The sequence below is a fragment of the Rhamphochromis sp. 'chilingali' genome (assembly GCF_963969265.1).
Source record: "Rhamphochromis sp. 'chilingali' genome assembly, chromosome: 2".
NCBI lineage: Eukaryota > Metazoa > Chordata > Actinopteri > Cichliformes > Cichlidae > Rhamphochromis > Rhamphochromis sp. 'chilingali'.
In genome coordinates this window covers 68,475,846-68,494,107 of record NC_137930.1, presented here as the reverse complement: position 1 = coordinate 68,494,107, position 18,262 = coordinate 68,475,846, and the positions used below count along the sequence as shown (strand labels likewise).

The window sequence follows — 18,262 nt, the reverse complement described above, 5'->3', positions numbered from 1 at the left end:
CAGACGTGAACGGTAAACACGCAGAGTGATGTCTTATGGATGCCCACGTCATAGCAACCGTTCTGGAAAACATCTCCCAAAAAGTTATGCAGTGCATGTCAACATTTGGTTACTGAAAATCATGCAAGCAAGGGCGATGGAGGCCGTGCGTGTTTGTATGTATGCATAACATGGAGGACAGCTTGCAAGAAGTCATGAGTAAGTGTGAGAGTAATAGTTGGTATGACTCAAATGCAGTTTTTTGTTTCTTCTCTTGCTGCACCGACAGCAAGAGGAAAGAGTAGCCTGAATAATGCTTTACATCACGGAGCATCATCTTGGCCAAATGATGAAGAATCCATGTTTGTGTCAGTTCTTGCTGAGAATTTGTGTTGAGTCCTTCTTTTCTGATCCTACACAAACTGTTCGGTTGGTACAACAGAAGGATCCTATTTCCTGCATGGAAGACCAGAGAATTTGTCATGTTGACATTACTGCCAAGCAATCGACTTATCCTCCATGTCTAGCATTAACTGAAAGGTTGTTTTACAAGTGCCTGTACATTTTCCAAACATGTTTTGTACATATGTATTTATTTATTATGCTTCTATTACAATATAGCATGTATTAAAACTATTGGACTTTTTTTTTCGGCATCTGTCACAGGTGCAGGGGTGAAGGCTCTTTCTGTGAAAATAAATTATTTGTATAGATGTGTTATAGAAGCATTCATAAAGCTGTAATTTATTTTAATATTACCCATTTCACCCCCTCTGTTGGCTTTGGGGACACTGCAGAGCTCGTTGCTGAGGTCTGTTAAGCCCTTTACACAAGCGACATGGTTTGAGTTTCTTTTTCTGTTTTCATGGTTCATTTAAGAAATCGTGTCCTTTGTCAGCAGTGATTCGTCGGGGTCATACGTCTCATCAGTGGTCAATAAACAGTTTCCGTTAACTGCAGTTGTCTGTAACTGGATGAGTGGAGATGTTCTCCTTGTATTAAAACAAAGTGACTTAGTGATTTAAGGCCAGAAGTTGTTTTTGATTTTCTGTTTTATCACATGACTTCAGCTACTTATTTCAGAGTTTATATCATTTTCACTGTACACCTGTCAGGCTGTGTATAAATGTGCAGTTACCAAATAGATTTTATACAAAATAAAAGATCTGCGTTTTCAATGAGGTGGTGTCTTTGGTCCTTCATGCGACAGTGTTTAAAAATCAAACATTACATGACAGAGGTCAGAAGCGTTTCTTTAATTAAATCTGAAACAAGTTCTGGATCATTTATTTAAATGAGCCGTTTACAGCGTCCACAATTCTGCCAAAGCCGAAGCTTAAAGACATGAGCGCTACAAATGAACTTGGAAATGGTGCCATCCTTTGGAAATCTTGGGGAACTGATGTGTGCGAGAGAGCTGTTGGTGCGCAGCTGCGTTGGGCTCACTGACGCATGGACATACTGTTGGTGGCATTATCCATTACATGGAAAAGACGACAGGCTTTCATGTTACACGGAATGGCACGCCGACAATGTGCGCCGTTTCGTGACGGGCCTCTCCAGTGCTCCTCGTAGTTCTCACGAATGCGCCGTGAGAAATGCACGGCTTAGGGTATACGTGGAAAAACCTGACATGATTAAAATGACACTTTGGGCCTCCGTTACCCGGTCGTGCTGTTGAGTTCAGAGGCGCTCAGTGTCTTGTTCAAGGTCAGGGGGGCGGATGCTAGCCTGCACTGAAGGCTTGAACCTTGATCTTTGCCGTTGATTGGTGCGAGCTCCCCGCTGGCTCTCTGGCCCAGCTGACATTTCAGTTTAGGCTTAAAAAAGCCTAGATTTGCTGGGGAAAAGTCTTAAACGTGGCAGGAAAGAAGAACGACCAGCACAAGAGCCCTGTCATTGCTCTCCGGTGACAAGTGGGCCTGTTTTTACACCTTCCTTCTAAATAAGGAAGCGATCGGGCAGACATATGACCACCGACCCAATTTGGGAGCAGCCCGAGTGCCCGTCGCGTCCCATACCGCGGAACGCCAATAAGCTTTCTTCTCTTCCAGTTAGGCAGAAACAGCAGCTATCCCCCTCACATCTCCACAGACCTGCTGTTTTTTCTGCCTTTGCAATAACCCTGCGGGTGAAGTCAGCATGATGTCATCTAGGGATGCGATAGTCTTGGCGAGGTTGAAGGGTTTTTGGTGAGCGCAATATTCTGAACTCTTACCGAGAGAGAGAGGCTGTCAGAAAAGGGAGAGAGAGAGTGAGTGTGTGTGAGAGAGAGAGGGGCGCGGGGGAGCTGCAAAACATGGTAATCACCACCACCACCACCAACATCACCATCACCATCACCTCCAGCTCTGCCGCGCACTCTCCCGTCTCCTCTCCTCGTCTGCACCGGGGCTTGCGTTTCATGCCCAAAGCACTGATCTGTGCTCCAAAAATAACCCTCAGTCAGCATGCCGAAGGAAGCAAAACAAGAAGAGCGGTATTTTTAGGGTCATTAATTTTGACCACGTGGCCCGAAGGTAAACCGGATGGCCGTTGCGCAAAGGCTCCTCGTCAGTATGTCCTGCGAGGCCGGCACGCCGCACTGGACGCTGACCGCAGTGGTTCTCCTGGGCTTTCTGCTGGGGATCGTGTCAGCGTACCCTTTACCGAGCAGCAGGACAAATGCAACTTTACTGGAGAAACGATGGGAGACCCTCTTCTCGCGCTCTGTGCTCGGGATCTCCGGAGAGAAACCGGAGCTGAATTGGGAGAGTGACTATCTGCTGGGCATCAAAAGAGTGCGGAGGCTCTACTGCAACGTGGGCATCGGGTTTCACCTTCAGATCCTCCCCGACGGCAGGATAAACGGTGTACATAATGAAAACCAGTACAGTGAGTTATATCTCCACCAATGTAATGCAATAGACATAAAAGAGAGACGGTCAATAAGCATGGATCTGCGATGAGCAGGCTAGTCTATCCCCTCTATTCATTTGCATGATCGCGTCTCATCCGAGTCGGGGAGAGAACTGAATTTCTTCCACGGCAAAGACAAATCTGTTAAAGCACGTATCCATCAGTACTGAAAACCCCTCTTCCTCCCCCTCCTCCTCCAGCTCAACCATGTCACGAATGTATGGACGCTTTTAGACACAACTTATTTTTACGCAGCCCTCTGAGGGCGGTCCGGGAGACCAATAGCCGTGCACGCCGTGCAATTAGGACAGCTATTATTGCGATAACCACAATGCGCTAAATTAATGCGCCTGGATGCAAATGGAAGATGGGGTGAAAGATGCAGAACAAAGGCTCGGCATGCTGCGCAGCAACCTGCAAGGTTACACCCATAGACGCAGAGAAAGCACAATGCTACAGTGGCAAAACGCACGCACTTAGCCAGGATGCTCCTTTGGTATGTACCTCACTGCTCACTCTAACGTAACGCATCTTTGTCATGTATCAGGTCTAATAGAGATCTCGACGGTGGAGAGAGGAGTGGTGAGCCTATATGGAGTGAAGAGTGAGCTGTTTGTCGCAATGAACAGCCGTGGGAGGTTATACGGAACGGTAGGTATGCACAGTATTTCGTTTATTGTTCAGCACTGTTGGTTAATTGGATCCTGAAATCAGGACGCACTTGGAGCTCGATCCGCCTTTTTTCTGTTTGCCTGTCATAAATTGGAAAGAGACTCTTGCCTTATGTGGCTGCAGGGGAGCTGCACGCTACGGCCTGCGAAACCTATATTTCAGTTTCATCAGGAATTTCTAAAGCTATATTTAAAGCAAGTGTGCGAGGCCTGTTGGCCGATGGGTAAATAATGATGAGGTTAACAGATGAGGGATTTAGATCACAGGACTGTACCGTGTGTGTGTGTGTGTGTGTGTGTGTGTGTGTGTGTGTGTGTGTGTGTGTGTGGGTCAGAGAGAAAGAGAGCAAGAGGAGGAGGGAAACCCCCCTGGTGACAAGAAACCTGTCAGCACAGTTGAAAATCGATTTTAATGGCAAATGGCGCAGCACACACATGTTGAGAGGCACATGGGCAGCACCTTCCACAGGCCTCCATAATCCTGCCCTTCAAACATGTTCACTTTATTTCTCTTTATTTCTCTTGTTAAACATTTAATTCTACAAAAGACAATCTGTTCTTAAGAGTTTCCTGGCAGTTATTACTCATGACTTTGTTTGCTTGTTCTCCTCAACAGCCTTTGTGGTCTTTTGAAAATATGGATTCAGGATCCAATAAAACAAAATGACTCAGTGTTTTAAAGGCGCTGAAGATGCCTTGAGGTAGAGCAGGTTTTCTCTCAACATGGCAAGCAAGGTGACACATGGAAACCTCTGAGTTTCATCAGGGTTTTTATTGATAGCTGTCAGCTCAAGTCTTGTATTTGATATATTTTATATCCTCTGATTCTCTGAGGTTGAGCATTTTATTGCCTGAGGACCTCATCACATGCTTTATAATTCTTCCTTTTAGTGTTTTGCATCTCCATCATCTCCTCCATTGCTTGACTTGGATAACTGGAGTACTCTGGGTCTTAATCAGAGTTTCAAGCTTGTGCATCTTATTATTGCCCAATGACCTCACATTCCCAATGTGATGGTAGCTAGAGCACAGTTTACATTCCTTTTATTTAGTTCGTCACTGAACTCCTCATCTGCTCTGTGTTTATTTATAAACAAAAGTGGGGCATAGAAACGACTCTTGGTCGATGCTGTTATCAGATTCTCCCACATGCCATCCTTTTAATGACCTTATCAGACAGGAAACACGTGCTTGTTTGAGCTGACGTGATCGGTTTGCTTTTAAGCACATTGATGACAGTTATTAGCTCCGAGTGGTGCGGGAAGGAACATTATGTTTAGTGGAGCCCTGCTGACACATGAATGTGATTGTGGAAAACATATTTGACAGACAGAATGTGAATCACTTATCTGGTCATGAGTGATGAAGCGTTAGCTTGAGAGCATGGTGATGATCTGATAAGAGACTGAATTAGGCCACATGGTCTCTGATGGCGAGTGTGACTGTTGCACACTGTGCAAGTCATGCATAGCCAGCTCAGCACAGCAGAGAAGGGTCAGATATTTCACAGTGTCAGATATTCAAAGACGAGCAGTTTTGTCTCCAAAATTGTTCTTATTTTATTTATTTGAGAATATTTGCTGGAGGTTTTAGGTTTGAAATATTGCATCTCAGAAAGCAATACTTGCAAGATTTGGAGTTAGATCAGATTGATAGCAGAAAGTAGGAGCAAGGCCTAGTATGGGTAATAATAAAAACCTGAAACCTTCAATGACTTATTGAGTTTTCAAGTTACCGGCTGACATTAAAAAAGCTCCGCTGGGTGGTTCCACAGAGCTGCAGTGGCTTTTCATTTAGTCAGGACAGCATTTTGGAGTAAAACACGTTTAATTCTTTATAGTTACTAAACACAGTCAGGTGGAAGCAGCCCCTCCCTGAGCCTAGTTGTGCCGGAGGTTTCTTCCTGTTAAAAGGGAGTTTTTCCTTCCCACTGTCGCCAAAGTGCTGCTCATAGGGGGTCATTGTTCATTGTTGTAGGGCCTACCTTACAGTATAAAGCGCCTTGAGGCGACTGTTGTTGTGATTTGGAGCTGTATAAATAAAATTGAATTGGATTTGACATAACTGTTTAAAGTAAATCCAAAAATCATTTTTTGAGTGCACAGCATTGCAGCGAAGTAACACAAACAACTGAAAAAATGATTCTTTAAAACCCACAACAGTGAGATTTCACTGTTTTTATTACTGTTCATTGCTCACAGTCTTATTTAAGCTTCAAACTTGTGTCTCTGTTTGCATTTGTGTCGAGCAGCTCGTTGTAAAGCATGTCCTGTCTCTTTGTCGCCTCCAGACAGTCTTCCACGACGAATGCAAGTTCAAGGAGAGCTTGCTCGCGAACAATTACAACGCCTACGAGTCTCTGGTTTACAGAGGATCCTACATCGCACTCAGCAAGCATGGCCGCGTGAAGAGGGGCAACAAGGCCACAACTGCCATGACTGTAACGCACTTCCTACCCCGAATATGACGAGCAAAAAGTGGCAATAACAAACGTATTTGCACATGTGGATTATCTCCCAGGTAACATAAATACCGTATACTACATACAAACACAAAAAAGACAAAAATGGACTATAAAATAAAGAAACACAGTTATATCTGATAGTATTTATTCAAACTTTATATGTATATTTGGGTAGTTTACTTTGTATTAGAAATGATCAAAAATGCCATTCTTTGCTGCTTTTGTGATTTTCATCCTTTTATGATATGAAGGGCACGGAGAGGCGTCGTTTGTCCCCTCTGGTTTTATGGGTGCTTGCTGGAATTGGTTGAGTTTTTGTCCTGTCGGTGGATGACAGCTCATCTTTTTCAAATGGATTTGTTATTACCTCAAAGCACCGTGTCCCAAGGATGTAGAAAATGTGTGCATGAAATTTTTACACAGAAGAATGCCTGTTTACTTCTAAGGTTTTTTTTGTTTGTTTTTGTTGTTGTCGTCGTCATCTATCAAGGACTATAGACATTTCCCACCCGTTGCATTTGCGTGTCTCTGTCACGGTCAGGGCAACTAGAGCACTTGAAAAAATAACGGTTGTTTTCTTCTTGCTTTGTCATGAGGTGGCGGTGCCTTGAATTCCTTCTTGCGGCCCCCCCTTACCCTTGCATGCGAGAAATGTGGTGCTCAAGTCAGAAATAGGAATGATACGCAAGTCATCACTCCCTCAGACACCACTGGGGGGGCTTTAGCCCAATTCCTAGAGGGCCAGAAGTTTTTTCACTTTATTTTCTTTCCATAATTAGATCAATTTAGTAAGCGAGACTCTACGCTGCACAGGACCCAGTGGAGCCTCTTGTTAAAAAGGAAAGCTGGATTTGGAGTCGCCATCACCTCCAAGGGAGCTTTGACAATCCCGGGGTTCGTTTGAACAGTTTTTGTAGCCGGATCATCAGTCCAAACTGAAAATGTGAATGTTTATGCATTGGCTTTCATCATGTATGCGGATTTGCCTGTTTTCTTCCTTTACATGGCGGAGGGACGGAATATCATAGACCTAACACTATGACGCAAAATACCCTCCATCTCTGCCTACTGTACATTTCCCCCGGTTCAAGTCGGTGCCGTCTGTTGCATCAGGCCTCTTACTCTACACTGCAAAGTTTATGTGACGATGAAGTTGGTTAAAGCAGCATGCTGAGTAAAATTACAGAGCAGGCACGGTCTGCTGCTTTAACTCGAAATAAATCGAGTGAAAAGCGACATTTACTCTCAGTTCAAGATCCTGGGATTTGCAAACGATCCTTACTTTTGATATTTAGATAAAGCGGATCGTTTATGACAGAGTTTTTATGCATTCTTCAGATTGGTCACTGAGTCTCACAGGAGAGCGCCGAATATGAGCTGAACCAAAGGGTTACGTTAGTGATGTTCATTCAGGCTTTGCATATACAGCATATCATACTTGAATTTAACAACCTCTCATGCTCCTCTTTCTAATACTGTAATTTTCCATAGTAGAAACGAGAGGGCACAAGAAGCAAACAAAGCAAACGATAGCTAAGATGGACAGAGGAATCACTGAGTGTTTAAGTTGACGAACATGTGGATAATATCGGGTGAAATACCTGCGTGGCAGACTCGTGGGTCTCCTGTTAGTTAATCTTAGACTGGACGGTCATCGCAGGGACCTGAGAATCCTGTGCATCTGAGCCATTTTTGCGCAAAGGTCAGAGGCGTGGGCGATTTGCCCTCTGTGTTATTCGTGTAGCTGCGTTTCAGCCACGTCATTTTTGCTTTCTAAAGTTTAAAACCTGTTAGGCCATTTTCCTGATGAAAACAACGACAGTTCTCTTGTAATGTGCAATGAAAGTACTAATGATTTTCGCAACTTCTCAAGTATTTTAAATGCTGGAAGGAGGTGCTATCAAGCTGGCTTTGACCTTCATTATGCTACGAGTATAAGGCCAGCTCGGTGAAATATGATTAAAAGGAAGTAGCGAGGCACTTGTAGATATGTTATCATATTTTACCTCATGCCCTTTTAAACACTGACAGAATGTCTGTGAGCAATGGTTTATGCGCCCTTTAAGCTCCAGCTTCTGTCTAGTAGCAGAGACGAATGTGTGCGTAAGCACGTATGCATGTGTCCGACTGAGCACACTCCTGTCCTGTTCTGTTTCAGCCAGAACGACTGTAGCGATGATCAATTTACCTTAAGTCGGGAATGACGAGGCATTGTCCAGCCGTGCAAACTGACGCACGGTAGTAACGGAGAGGACAAAGATGAGAGCGACTGGAAGCAAAGCCAGTGAGTTGAGGGATGCGTGCAGCAGAAAAGCGCTGACTGTACAACAGCTATGTAGCAAAAGGCCTCGTGAAAAAGAATCAAACGCTTCCAGGAGAGGGGATGCTTATTTCTGAATACTGTGATCCAAGAGAGCAACTTGAAATGCCCAGGATGTCATGTGTGTATCTGAATACACCACTTATAAGTGTCTGTGGGGGATTTTGCCTTGAGCATCTTATTTGTCATTATGAGCGATCAGCCATCGAAGCAATGATCACATGTAGCTTTTTCTCTTGGCTGACCACATGAGGAAAAGGTCAGAGAGCTATTTTTGCTAATTTATCCAAAATATATAAAAGGTGCGTTTTTAATGGAGCGCAGAAGCAGTTAGCTGACGCGAAAGAATAAAAGCACGTGGTTTTGATGACGAGTAGTTTCTGTACGGCCCTGAGAGACACTGTCAGCACTGCAGGAACAGGAACGCCACAGCAGTTCCTCCAACATGATGCTTTCTGTTGAAATCGATATTGTGCACACACCAACTAAGCTTGGTTTTTACTTTCTAAGACTAAGGAAACATTTACTGTCGCAATTGTACGACTTTTGCATGTTGCTGTTCAGAGGCATAAAAGGTTGTATGATACCGCAGTAACGGAGAAAAGGTCCTTAACCTTTACTTCCTCAAGTCCTCATTATGCATGTAGTGTTCTGAACGGACTAGGTTTGTCTTACCCCTTTGATTAAGGATCCGGATCCAGGTCTGGGTTTTGCCATTGCGCTCATTATATATCTGTTCAGCTGGTTTCAAAACGTGTCGGTTCGTAGGGAACCGGAGGCCTGCGGGCGGCTCTGGGATCAGACTCCCGGTGTGCCACCGGCAGCCTTTGTGTTTCTCTCTCACTTTTCTATTCCTGCACTGAAAGGAGAGTACTTCCTCCGAGTCCACCCCCTCTTTTTTAACATATACCTCACCTTCTGCCTTAGTTCCGATTATTGAAATGATTGTAAATTAGTTTGAAACAACAGACTTCTCCAATCATTTGTTTCTGAAAAATATGATGATGAGTAAGTAAAATAATATATTGCAAATGGTTTTCCTTTTATTTTTGTACGTATGTGCTGTGCACAGCAGTCAACTGTATTCCTGAGACGATAATAAAATACGTTTTTGTAAAATCTGTTGCGAATCTTTTATTTTATTGTGTCTAAGTTACTTCACACGCGCATGACAGGAATGACGGCAAAGACCAGAGAAAATCCGAGTACCAGCGCAAATGTTGAACCTGCAGCCAAAGTCTTTTTCATGAGTCAGTATGTAGCGCCCCCTCCTGGTGAAGAGGAAGGCACACTATGTATGTTTTTGGTTTTTTGCAGGTGTGGAAGCGTAGTTGCAAAGAAAATGGGTCAAGAATACAGCAGCCCTTTATGTTGATCTCATTTAAATTTTAATCTGAAAAAATATCATTTTTCTCCAATTACAGTATAAGCAAAAACAAACACTAGCATCAGTTTGAATAGTGTGTGATTTCATTAAAGGCCATACAGTAACATGAATCTTCATTTTCCTCATGAATATGTGACATACTGCTAGTTTATATAGCTTCTGCTATAAATATATGCCATATAATCGCAGATCATCTGCACAATTTTCAATAAACATTACATTAGTATTCAAATGTAATCTTCCTTTGATGTTTGAGTTTGAAAGTTTTTTTTTCCATTTTAAATAGACATGAATAAGAATGAGGCCAGGCTTTCCAGGAATAATTACAGGGCGGGAACTCTTGTAAAAGATAACGAGAGCAGCGGAAGTGTGTGCAGTTTAATAATAAGCACAGGATAAATCATTTAGCCTGATACTGTGACGCAACAGAGGGCCAGTCATTAAGAAACGACCAATTTTAGACGAATCTAATTGATCTTTATATAACGCTTTCATAAATGTTACATTTCTAACAACACGTGAGGTCAAGTAACAAGAAATATGAGCAAAAATTGTGAAAACCCGTCATTAATGTCAAAGAATGACCGTCAGTCATTTCTTCTTCTGCACTTTCTTATCTCTAGACTTTAAGCTCTGTGCTAGATTTTGTTAGTTAAACTTGAACACATGAGAAATTTTACTTCCACGTAGGGGAGAAAACTGTTTTTTATGCATGTGTGATGCATCGTGTTTCCATACAGCTTACTTCAATTGCATCTAGGCAACCCTTAACTGCTGCAGCCAAGCTTGGAGTCATTTTGGTAAATGAGTTAGCCAGTTTATTGACCCTCTGTTTAAATAGACCCGTTGGACTTTCTCCTCCTCCAGTAGCGGACCACATACCATCCTGAACATTCGTGCTTTTAGAAGGCCTTTAATTGCCATCGATCATGCAACTGGCTTCCTTCTTAGTCATCCTGATTGCTGGACATGTGTCTGTACCAGTGGATTGTAGGCCAAGGCTCCAGGATTCAGAACAACTAGCTCAACATCAGCAGGGTCGATTGAACGCGGCAACAAATGCAGATCCATCTGCCGGTATGGGACGCTTCTACTCTGTGCTGAATGGATCAATGAGACACAGCATTTACAGCGGCTTTCTGGGTAAGTCTGCATATAAACACACAACTGGAACCGCTTATACAGACAATCCTCTGCAATAATAAAGGAAAATGTTAAGTATGACCGACTTTGCTTACTTGATTTTGAAGAGGGTAAATATCAGCTTTGGATCTGAAAGGAAGTTCAGGAAAATCAGAGAAAAACTGAACCAAACAAAACAAAAAAGAAAGTTTGAGATTAATTCTGTACATTTATAAACTTCAAAATATATTTTCAAATTTAAAAGCAGAATATTGTTAATCAAATAATTTTTCTTGTTACATTTGTTAATAGAAAATGTGCTTTTTTTTCAGTCACTTTGCCTGTGAGAACAGCTTCCAGCAACTTTGTGTCAATATTTGATTTGAGAAGAAAACATTTCATCTGCATGGACTTTAAGGGAAAGCTGTACATATCTGTGAGTATTGTTTTAGATGTTCTTAGTTTGAATGAAGTCACAAAGTGCCAAAAACAGACCATAAACATTTTCTTTCTACCAAACAGAGGCAAAGGGACAGAGAAGACTGTCTCTTCCAGGACATTTGGTTAGATTTAGTAAGCCACCATCATGTGTTTTACTCTACAAGCGGGAGAAGGCTGCTCAGACTACAAGGAGGTCATCTGCGAGTGGCACATGGCGAGCCGCCTGAACACTACTTAGCCCCGCTGAAGAGGCTCTTGAATCCCTTGGTTAAAAGACAGAGAAGGAGCGAAGAGGTGAACCCCTCTGATCCTTTACGAACAGAAGCAAATCCCTCACGTTCTGGAAAAGATCTCAGAGATGCAGATCACGTTCGGCCTGAACAGGCTCAGACAGGCGCTGTGTCTAAAGAGACCATCGCCTCCTGCGACGACCCCCTGTCTGTCTTACAGCCCAACGCGCCTGGAAGCCCTGTGAAGACTAACATTGCAGACCAAGCCTAAGTCGCGCAGCATCACTCATCCATAGAAGATATTTCCCGGGATAAATCTGGCTGACCATTAAGAGCCATAGAAACCTTAGTCCCTTATTTCTAGACCTGGTTGAAAAGGTCTGAAAAGACCTGTTGATTAGAGGCCGAACTGACATCTAAACTCTGCACAGTCGTCGAGGCTGAAGTCTGTTCCAAAGCAAAAGTTTATTGGACACAGATAACAGCCGTCGCTTCAGTGATGCACATGCAGGTGTCTGTTTTTGTTTGTTGGGATGTGAAATGGTTGGACAGTAAAACAGTGTCTGCTTCAGGTCCACAACTAGAATTAGTGGATTGTCTTTTTCAAAATATTAAAACACATCTATGCTATTTATATATGCATATATCTACACGTAAGCAGGTTATGTCTCGGTGTCTGATGCATGGTGTGTGAGCTTCTCACAGGGTGGGCAGCATGTCAGTGCTGCCTGACAGTAACAGTGAGCGGCTTTGAATCTGCTGGTCGTCTGAGGAGTTTGCACCGTCCCAAAAAAGGAAGATCACGTTTCTAATGAACTCAAACGGTGCCTTTGCACTTGTAAAGTCATGCTTTGCTGGGTGGGGAGATACTGACCTTCCTGGAGTTTTTATGGAGCTAACCCTTTTGTATGTACTCATAAACCAAGTTACATCACAGGGGCTCGTGCAGGTCTCCTGTTTGAAGATAATGGTCTGGGAACACTCGACATAAGTTTGGTCCAGTTTGCTGCTGTCCTTTAACCTCTTTGGTGAGGAGAATTTGAACCTCTGGGTCAGATATGTCAATATTTGTTCAAATAATTGTTTAAATCATCCAACAACTCTTGAAGTGTTGCTGAAAAACAGCAACAAGAACAACAAAAAGACGAATGATGCTGTTGTGACTGGGAAAAAATATCTCCTGTATGCAGCTTCCATAAAAATGTCAAAAATGTATCAGGTGCTGGACACCAACAGTCACAGCAATACAAACGTATTTATTTATTGAGCTGTTTTAATGACGTCCTTGCTCGCCTACTGTTTTATTATTTATATATATTGGTTGGTGTATCATTTCTGATGTTAATAAAATAAATTGTAAGTATCTGGAACATCTTTTGCTTCTTGTTTTAAGCAGAAGATGAGTCATTTTCAAACGCACGGCTGAGACATTTCTCATGTGCATTATTGTCAGATTACGTCCTCCTCCTCTAAGATGCCTGTCAAACGAAAATAAACGGGATCTGCAAACGTGGAAGTCCCAGTTAGCTGAAAGCATTTGAGTGATTTAAGATTAAAAGACTCTTTTAAAATCTTACTGACAATAAGTGTCACACAGTTCTCATGAAGGCAGCAAAACCGAACAAAAACAACTAAAATGACCTAAATAATGAAGCCCACTTACAGGAATGAAAATTAAAGGTACGCAACATGAAAAGATGAATAAATAACAACCAGCTGAGTTTATTGAAACGACTTTATCAGGAAAGAACCATCACAGGTGCAAACGTACATTTTTACATCAGTAAAGCATTTCAGTAGTCGCACACGCCACAGACTCCTTTAGCTAAGAAACAGCAGCTTTTACTCTAAATAAATGTGTGGACTGAAAAACAGCCACACAGAGTCCGTTCACGCGTTCCACAGTTTAATGGGCTCGTAACATTCGTCCGTCCTTGTTGACTCAAGTGTTAATTCACAACAATGGGAAAGGAACTGATTTCCAAAGAGTAAACACTACTCCGAGTTCTTGTGCAGATTTCTGGACCCCTACAGGAGAAATTCAGAAACGAGGCCTCGCTAAACCACAGAGTCGCCCACGTATGTAGCAACGAACAGCCAGACAATAACAACGCGATGACGAAATTTCCTGCAACACAAACGATCCGAGGCTTTAATTACTGTTTAAACGAACCCTAAGAAAAGGACGTAACAGGTCACGATCTGCGTTTCACGTGGTCCCCTCTGTGGATAAAAACACAGCGGATCCCTGATAATATGAACTCGTCGTCTTGTTTCCTCACGGTTATTATAAACCGACAAAGGCCCGTGTTCGGACTCAGAGAGAACACGTGTGCTTGATCAGAACCCAGAGGTAAGCGGCAGTGCAATTCCTCCACAAAGTAGCGCACCACCACGCACATGTAAGCCCCATGGGTGACCACCAAAGCATGGACGGGGATATCCTTGACCCCATCGTCGGCCTTCCCCTCAGTAGGAGTCGTCTGTGACGGAGCAGGTAACGACGAGTCGTCCTGCCCTCTCTCGCTGAAGTGTTCGGCCCCAATTTGCTGAAGCATTTTCTCCAGAAACTCTTTGAACCGCATCTTCACCTGAGCAGAGCAAAAATCTGTTATGAAAAGTTCTCCTGCTTCTATTGTTGTACATACTTTAGAATGAGACCCAGGCTTCCTACGGCGCTGAGGGATAAAGGTTAAAGGTCGTTTTATTCATAGTCACGTCCTTTGGTATAAAAACTGCACATCTTTCTGATGCAACAACCTGCAACTTGTTTAAAAAAGGGAGGGAGCAGGCCTTTTGCAGAGGATTTGAGTGCTCTGTGCTTGTGTCAAATCTATATTTGAAGATCAGCGTCACCATCACGATGTGCTGGTCACGTCCTGGATTTGACCAGAGTTCATGTCCAAGCTAGAACATAATGGACGAAGTCTGACGAGGTATCTTGGAAATAGAACATCCTTCCCTCCAACAACCCCTCCTCCTCCTCACATCCTGTCCTCTCTCTCTCTCTCACACACACACACACACACACACACACACACACACACACACACACACACACACACACACACTCAGTTCAGACATTCAGTCATGCAAAGAAGACAATGATATGCTAATCATAACTTTATAGAGCTAGGCGGTGAATGCTTCCTGCCACCTAGTGGAAGTATGTGTACATTACACCAAGATACCTGGTATCAATCCAGAGTGTGCGGAAAGATTTAATTTTAGTGTAATATGTGCAAAAGATCCCACTTTAGAAAAAAAAAGCTTAAGTGGGATCTTTTGCATCAGAAACATATTTGAAGGAATATATAAAGGAACTGGGCAGCACGGCGGTGAGCTGGTTAGCACTGCAGCCTCAGTTCTGTGTCTCTCTCTGTCTTTGCTCAGACCGGTGACCTGTCCAGAGAATAGGCTCCAGCCCTGAACTGGATGAGCGTTAGAGGATGGATTGAAGATGAAGAAGAGAGCAAACAGAGATACGAGGAAACTCAGGAAAGAAATAATCTACAGACAATTCTGCGATGGAATCAAAATGTTGTAGTTCGTGACCTGTGAGTACTTCGAACTCGAGACTTCATTTTAATCTTAACTAAACAACTGTAAAACTTTATGGCTATATCGTGCTGGAACCAAGTACTCAAATGCACCTTTGTGACTGATCTTTATACACGATGTGTTACCAGGAACCACATTAACACACAAACATGAAGTAAATAAATAAATAAAACCAGAGGCCTGTGCTAAGAAGCAAGATTTCATATTATATGGGCAACGTCAGGGCTAACCCTGGGTTTTCTGTATGTCCACGCTAACCTATGCTAACCTGCTCCAAAGCAGGTCCGGTTGACCAGCTGACCAATCGATTCTCTATTTGCATCACTGTGAGGGTCTAAAGTTTTTCAGCAGCATCTAATATCTTTGCATTTCCCTGTTGAGCAGTACGAAATATACATTCTTAGATAGAGCTTATTTTTTCCTGTTGGCTGCAAACAGTTTTACAACTAAAGCATGAACACATGATCCCATCTATTTGTATCCCACTTGCTGTCCTTATATCAAATGTGCGTTTCAAACCAAGGCTGCAGCTGAAAGGATGAAACATTTATTTAATCAAACAGTTGATTATAATCCATCATATTTTCCCATGTTTTGATGACTAACTCAGCACTATTAATACTAAAGTGCTCTTCCACTCACGCTGCTGTGCTGTGTTTAACTTCTTCATGTTTTTGCTATTATATAATTCTCTTTGTAAAATCAGCTGATCAACTGCTGGTATTCTTATGCATAGCTGTGATTGGTCAGATGCTGCCAACACCACATCTTTCATGTGAATGCGGGTGGGAAACCCTCGGTAACTAAACGAGTTGACAGCCAGCTTTATGTGACCGCTTATCCTTACTGCCGATGATAGCGTGTATCCAGATAAAAGAAAGATACCCTGGGTATGTTGAGCCGCTCTATGGTTCAGGGGTCGGGTTCAAAAGATTACAGATGTTATTAATGTCACATAAATAACAGAAAACCAGATAATCAGCAGGGATGCAAGGACCTGACATCAATAGGGTGACTTTTATGGCCCGTGTTTATCACCAGTGCCACATCTGTTTTTGAGATGAAGAGTGGAAAAACAATAGAACTGTGAGTGTTTTTCATCTTTTTGTTTTTAGCATTTTGTTGTTTCCCAAGAATAAAAAGAAAGTAAATAATTCAGTCTTGGCAATAGGCCTGAATATTATTTATTTTTTATATTATTTTCATTACCAGTGATCCAGAATTTTACCAAGACTCTCTCCTTTTACAATAAGACAACCTCAGCCTCACCTGCTCCTGCGTCTCTCCTCCCGGAGGTGTGAAGCCTGGAAACGTCTGACCAGCCGCCTCGGCCATGTCTTTGACGTCCTGTAACCGCCTCCCTTCAGCTATCCCAAAGCTCTGAAAGATCAACTTATTCATTGGCACGTAAACATCTGATCAATAAGTTTTCTTGTAAGTTTTGAGGTCACTCGCCTTTTCTATAAGCAGAGGGTCACACACCATTTCTAGAGCGGAACAGCTGCTGTTGTGCTTCATTATTGTTTCGGTGGTCTGGATGGAAAAACAAAAACAAAATGTAATCTGATTACAGAGAGGAGGAGGGTGGCTTTTATAAGTCTGCCACGAGTACTCAGTCAGAATTACATAAGTGCTCAGTGTTCAAAGGTCCGACTGCATTTATCTTCTAACTGAGCCTTCATTTAGATCTCATCTCCACACCTGTGAACTTTTATGACACACAGAAACAAATCCACAGACTCACAAGATAAAATAAATCAATCAAACTGGATCTTTTGAAAGGCCAGACGCTTTTTTTACACTGCTGTTGTATAAGGTTCATAGTTTACCTGTTTTGCCCGCAGCATGTTGCTAACAAACACGTTGGTGAACTTGACATGGGCGAGGTATCGCCCTGCAGCTTCTGCCTGCTGCAGCCCAGCCTCAGACAAAGGTGCGTCTATAGCCTGGCCTGGGTGGAAGGAAAAGGGGAAATTAGAATAAAGCAGCTCCCTTATTCTATTTTTTTTTTTTTTACCCAAAACAAGTAATTTTATTCTAATGAAACAAATATTTAGAATCATTCTTTACCTTGCAGCAGACCATCTTTGTTGTACTGAGTTTCCCCACTGTAGGAAATAAATGACAGGAGATAACACTGACAGAGTTTGGTGCTCAACAGGCACTCGTTTGATTTCACATCTGTTACCACATGAATGCAAATCTTTTATTACGTGTTGCTCACAGCCATGACGTTCTGTATGCCCAAAGCTGTACTTATACTTTTAATGGCGACTGGCTACTAACACGTCTTTTTGATGATTCAGTTATTTTGAATCACTTAATCAAAATGGCCAAAATAAATGCATAAATCAACAAATGTCAGGATAAAAAGAAATTCACAAGTTCTCAGTTACAGATTGAACCCCAGTGACACGCAAACTGCAAATAAATTACAAAGACAACAAACATTTGGAGTCTGCACTGCTAATTTTGATTTTATTTTCATGGTATCTTCGGACAATATGTGGTGTGTGTAAGTGGTTTTACCTTTGACCCACAAAAATCCGTTTTTTGTTTTTGTACATGAATGAACCTTTATTGTTCCGCGTTTATTCTGCCCCCTGGTGGCCATCGTGAAACGTCGCACAGACTAAACAAACGGTACAAACCCGCTGGGAGAGTCACAGTCTTATCATATATTCTTATCATATATTCCTCGTTTCAGCTTAGAAGCCGCTCTCCGTGAACTCCGGTTAAGACCACGATAGAAATAAACAGTCCGTCACTGCTACACGTTTTAAAACCCCTCCAAACACGACAGACTGAAGTCTGTCAAAGTACAAGTCGCGCTCCTCGGAACCCTGTGGTGCTGAACTTCATATATTATCGTCGGATGAACTTACTGTCGAACAAGGGTCAGCCCAAATGTTAGCGTTTTCATGCTGCGGAAGGCAGAGACCGGGTAAAGACGCATTACTCATTGCACGAGTCTCACACGGTGACGGAACATGGGAACACTGGTTTATGGTGTCAGGGGGAAATTACAGCTGCCCACAGAAGCGCATCACCCCCACAGATATATTTAGCCCGACACCATCCACTGCACGCTTGTAGGGTACAGATCTTATTATGAAGATGAACTCTGGAAAGGTGTCGACACACCTGTGATCAGTCACTGACTACGACATCCAGGGGAGATTATTTGAG

At 42.7% G+C, this 18,262-nt stretch overlaps 3 protein-coding genes across 6 annotated transcripts; 2 read left to right on the top strand and 1 right to left on the bottom strand.

Annotated features, from left to right (window-relative positions):
• Positions 1 to 2,355: 2,355 nt before the first annotated feature.
• Positions 2,356 to 9,417, top strand: LOC308391463 (fibroblast growth factor 6-like). 2 transcript variants are annotated; one of them, XM_080874050.1, is made up of 3 exons: positions 2,356 to 2,853; positions 3,425 to 3,528; positions 5,839 to 9,417. In XM_080874050.1, exons 1-3 carry the CDS (start codon positions 2,508 to 2,510, stop codon positions 6,013 to 6,015), a joined length of 627 nt encoding a protein of 208 aa, XP_080730176.1. In that variant the 5' UTR covers positions 2,356 to 2,507; the 3' UTR covers positions 6,016 to 9,417. The 2 variants fall into 2 exon arrangements, with proteins under 2 accessions (XP_080730176.1, XP_080730175.1); XM_080874049.1 differs by having other exon boundaries at positions 3,425 to 3,532.
• Positions 9,418 to 10,612: 1,195 nt separating this feature from the next.
• On the top strand, positions 10,613 to 12,799 carry LOC308392585 (fibroblast growth factor 23-like). Its single transcript, XM_080875663.1, has 3 exons — positions 10,613 to 10,862; positions 11,174 to 11,277; positions 11,364 to 12,799. Exons 1-3 carry the CDS (start codon positions 10,649 to 10,651, stop codon positions 11,781 to 11,783), a joined length of 738 nt encoding a protein of 245 aa, XP_080731789.1. The 5' UTR covers positions 10,613 to 10,648; the 3' UTR covers positions 11,784 to 12,799.
• A 439-nt stretch (positions 12,800 to 13,238) lies between these two features.
• On the bottom strand, positions 13,239 to 18,088 carry tigara (TP53 induced glycolysis regulatory phosphatase a). Of its 3 annotated transcripts, none has more exons than XM_080874961.1 (6): positions 17,959 to 18,088; positions 17,144 to 17,181; positions 16,903 to 17,024; positions 16,529 to 16,606; positions 16,343 to 16,453; positions 13,239 to 14,103 (listed from the first exon to the last, which is right to left on the bottom strand). In XM_080874961.1, the coding sequence occupies exons 1-6, from the start codon at positions 18,027 to 18,029 to the stop codon at positions 13,708 to 13,710; spliced, it is 816 nt and encodes a 271-aa protein (XP_080731087.1). In that variant the 5' UTR covers positions 18,030 to 18,088; the 3' UTR covers positions 13,239 to 13,707. The 3 variants fall into 3 exon arrangements, with proteins under 3 accessions (XP_080731087.1, XP_080731088.1, XP_080731089.1); XM_080874962.1 differs by having other exon boundaries at positions 16,343 to 16,465; positions 16,556 to 16,606; XM_080874963.1 differs by having other exon boundaries at positions 16,556 to 16,606.
• Between the last annotated feature and the right edge of the window lie 174 nt (positions 18,089 to 18,262).

What these genes read in the sequence shown, in the direction of transcription:
- LOC308392585 (XM_080875663.1), top strand. Translation starts at nt 10,649, where the DNA reads ATGCAACTGGCTTCCTTCTTAGTCATCCTGATTGCTGGACATGTGTCT. An exon ending in CATTTACAGCGGCTTTCTGG is followed by an intron (nt 10,863 to 11,173) that starts GTAAGTCTGCAT and finishes CTTTTTTTTCAG; the next exon opens with TCACTTTGCCTGTGAGAACA. An exon ending in AGGGAAAGCTGTACATATCT is followed by an intron (nt 11,278 to 11,363) that starts GTGAGTATTGTT and finishes TCTACCAAACAG; the next exon opens with AGGCAAAGGGACAGAGAAGA.
- LOC308391463 (XM_080874049.1), top strand. Translation starts at nt 2,508, where the DNA reads ATGGCCGTTGCGCAAAGGCTCCTCGTCAGTATGTCCTGCGAGGCCGGC. An exon ending in ACATAATGAAAACCAGTACA is followed by an intron (nt 2,854 to 3,424) that starts GTGAGTTATATC and finishes GTCATGTATCAG; the next exon opens with GTCTAATAGAGATCTCGACG. An exon ending in GAGGTTATACGGAACGGTAG is followed by an intron (nt 3,533 to 5,838) that starts GTATGCACAGTA and finishes TGTCGCCTCCAG; the next exon opens with ACAGTCTTCCACGACGAATG.
- tigara (XM_080874961.1), bottom strand. Translation starts at nt 18,029, where the DNA reads ATGCGTCTTTACCCGGTCTCTGCCTTCCGCAGCATGAAAACGCTAACA. An exon ending in GGGCTGACCCTTGTTCGACA is followed by an intron (nt 17,182 to 17,958) that starts GTAAGTTCATCC and finishes TATTTCCTACAG; the next exon opens with TGGGGAAACTCAGTACAACA. An exon ending in ACCCTCTGCTTATAGAAAAG is followed by an intron (nt 16,454 to 16,528) that starts GCGAGTGACCTC and finishes TTGATCTTTCAG; the next exon opens with AGCTTTGGGATAGCTGAAGG.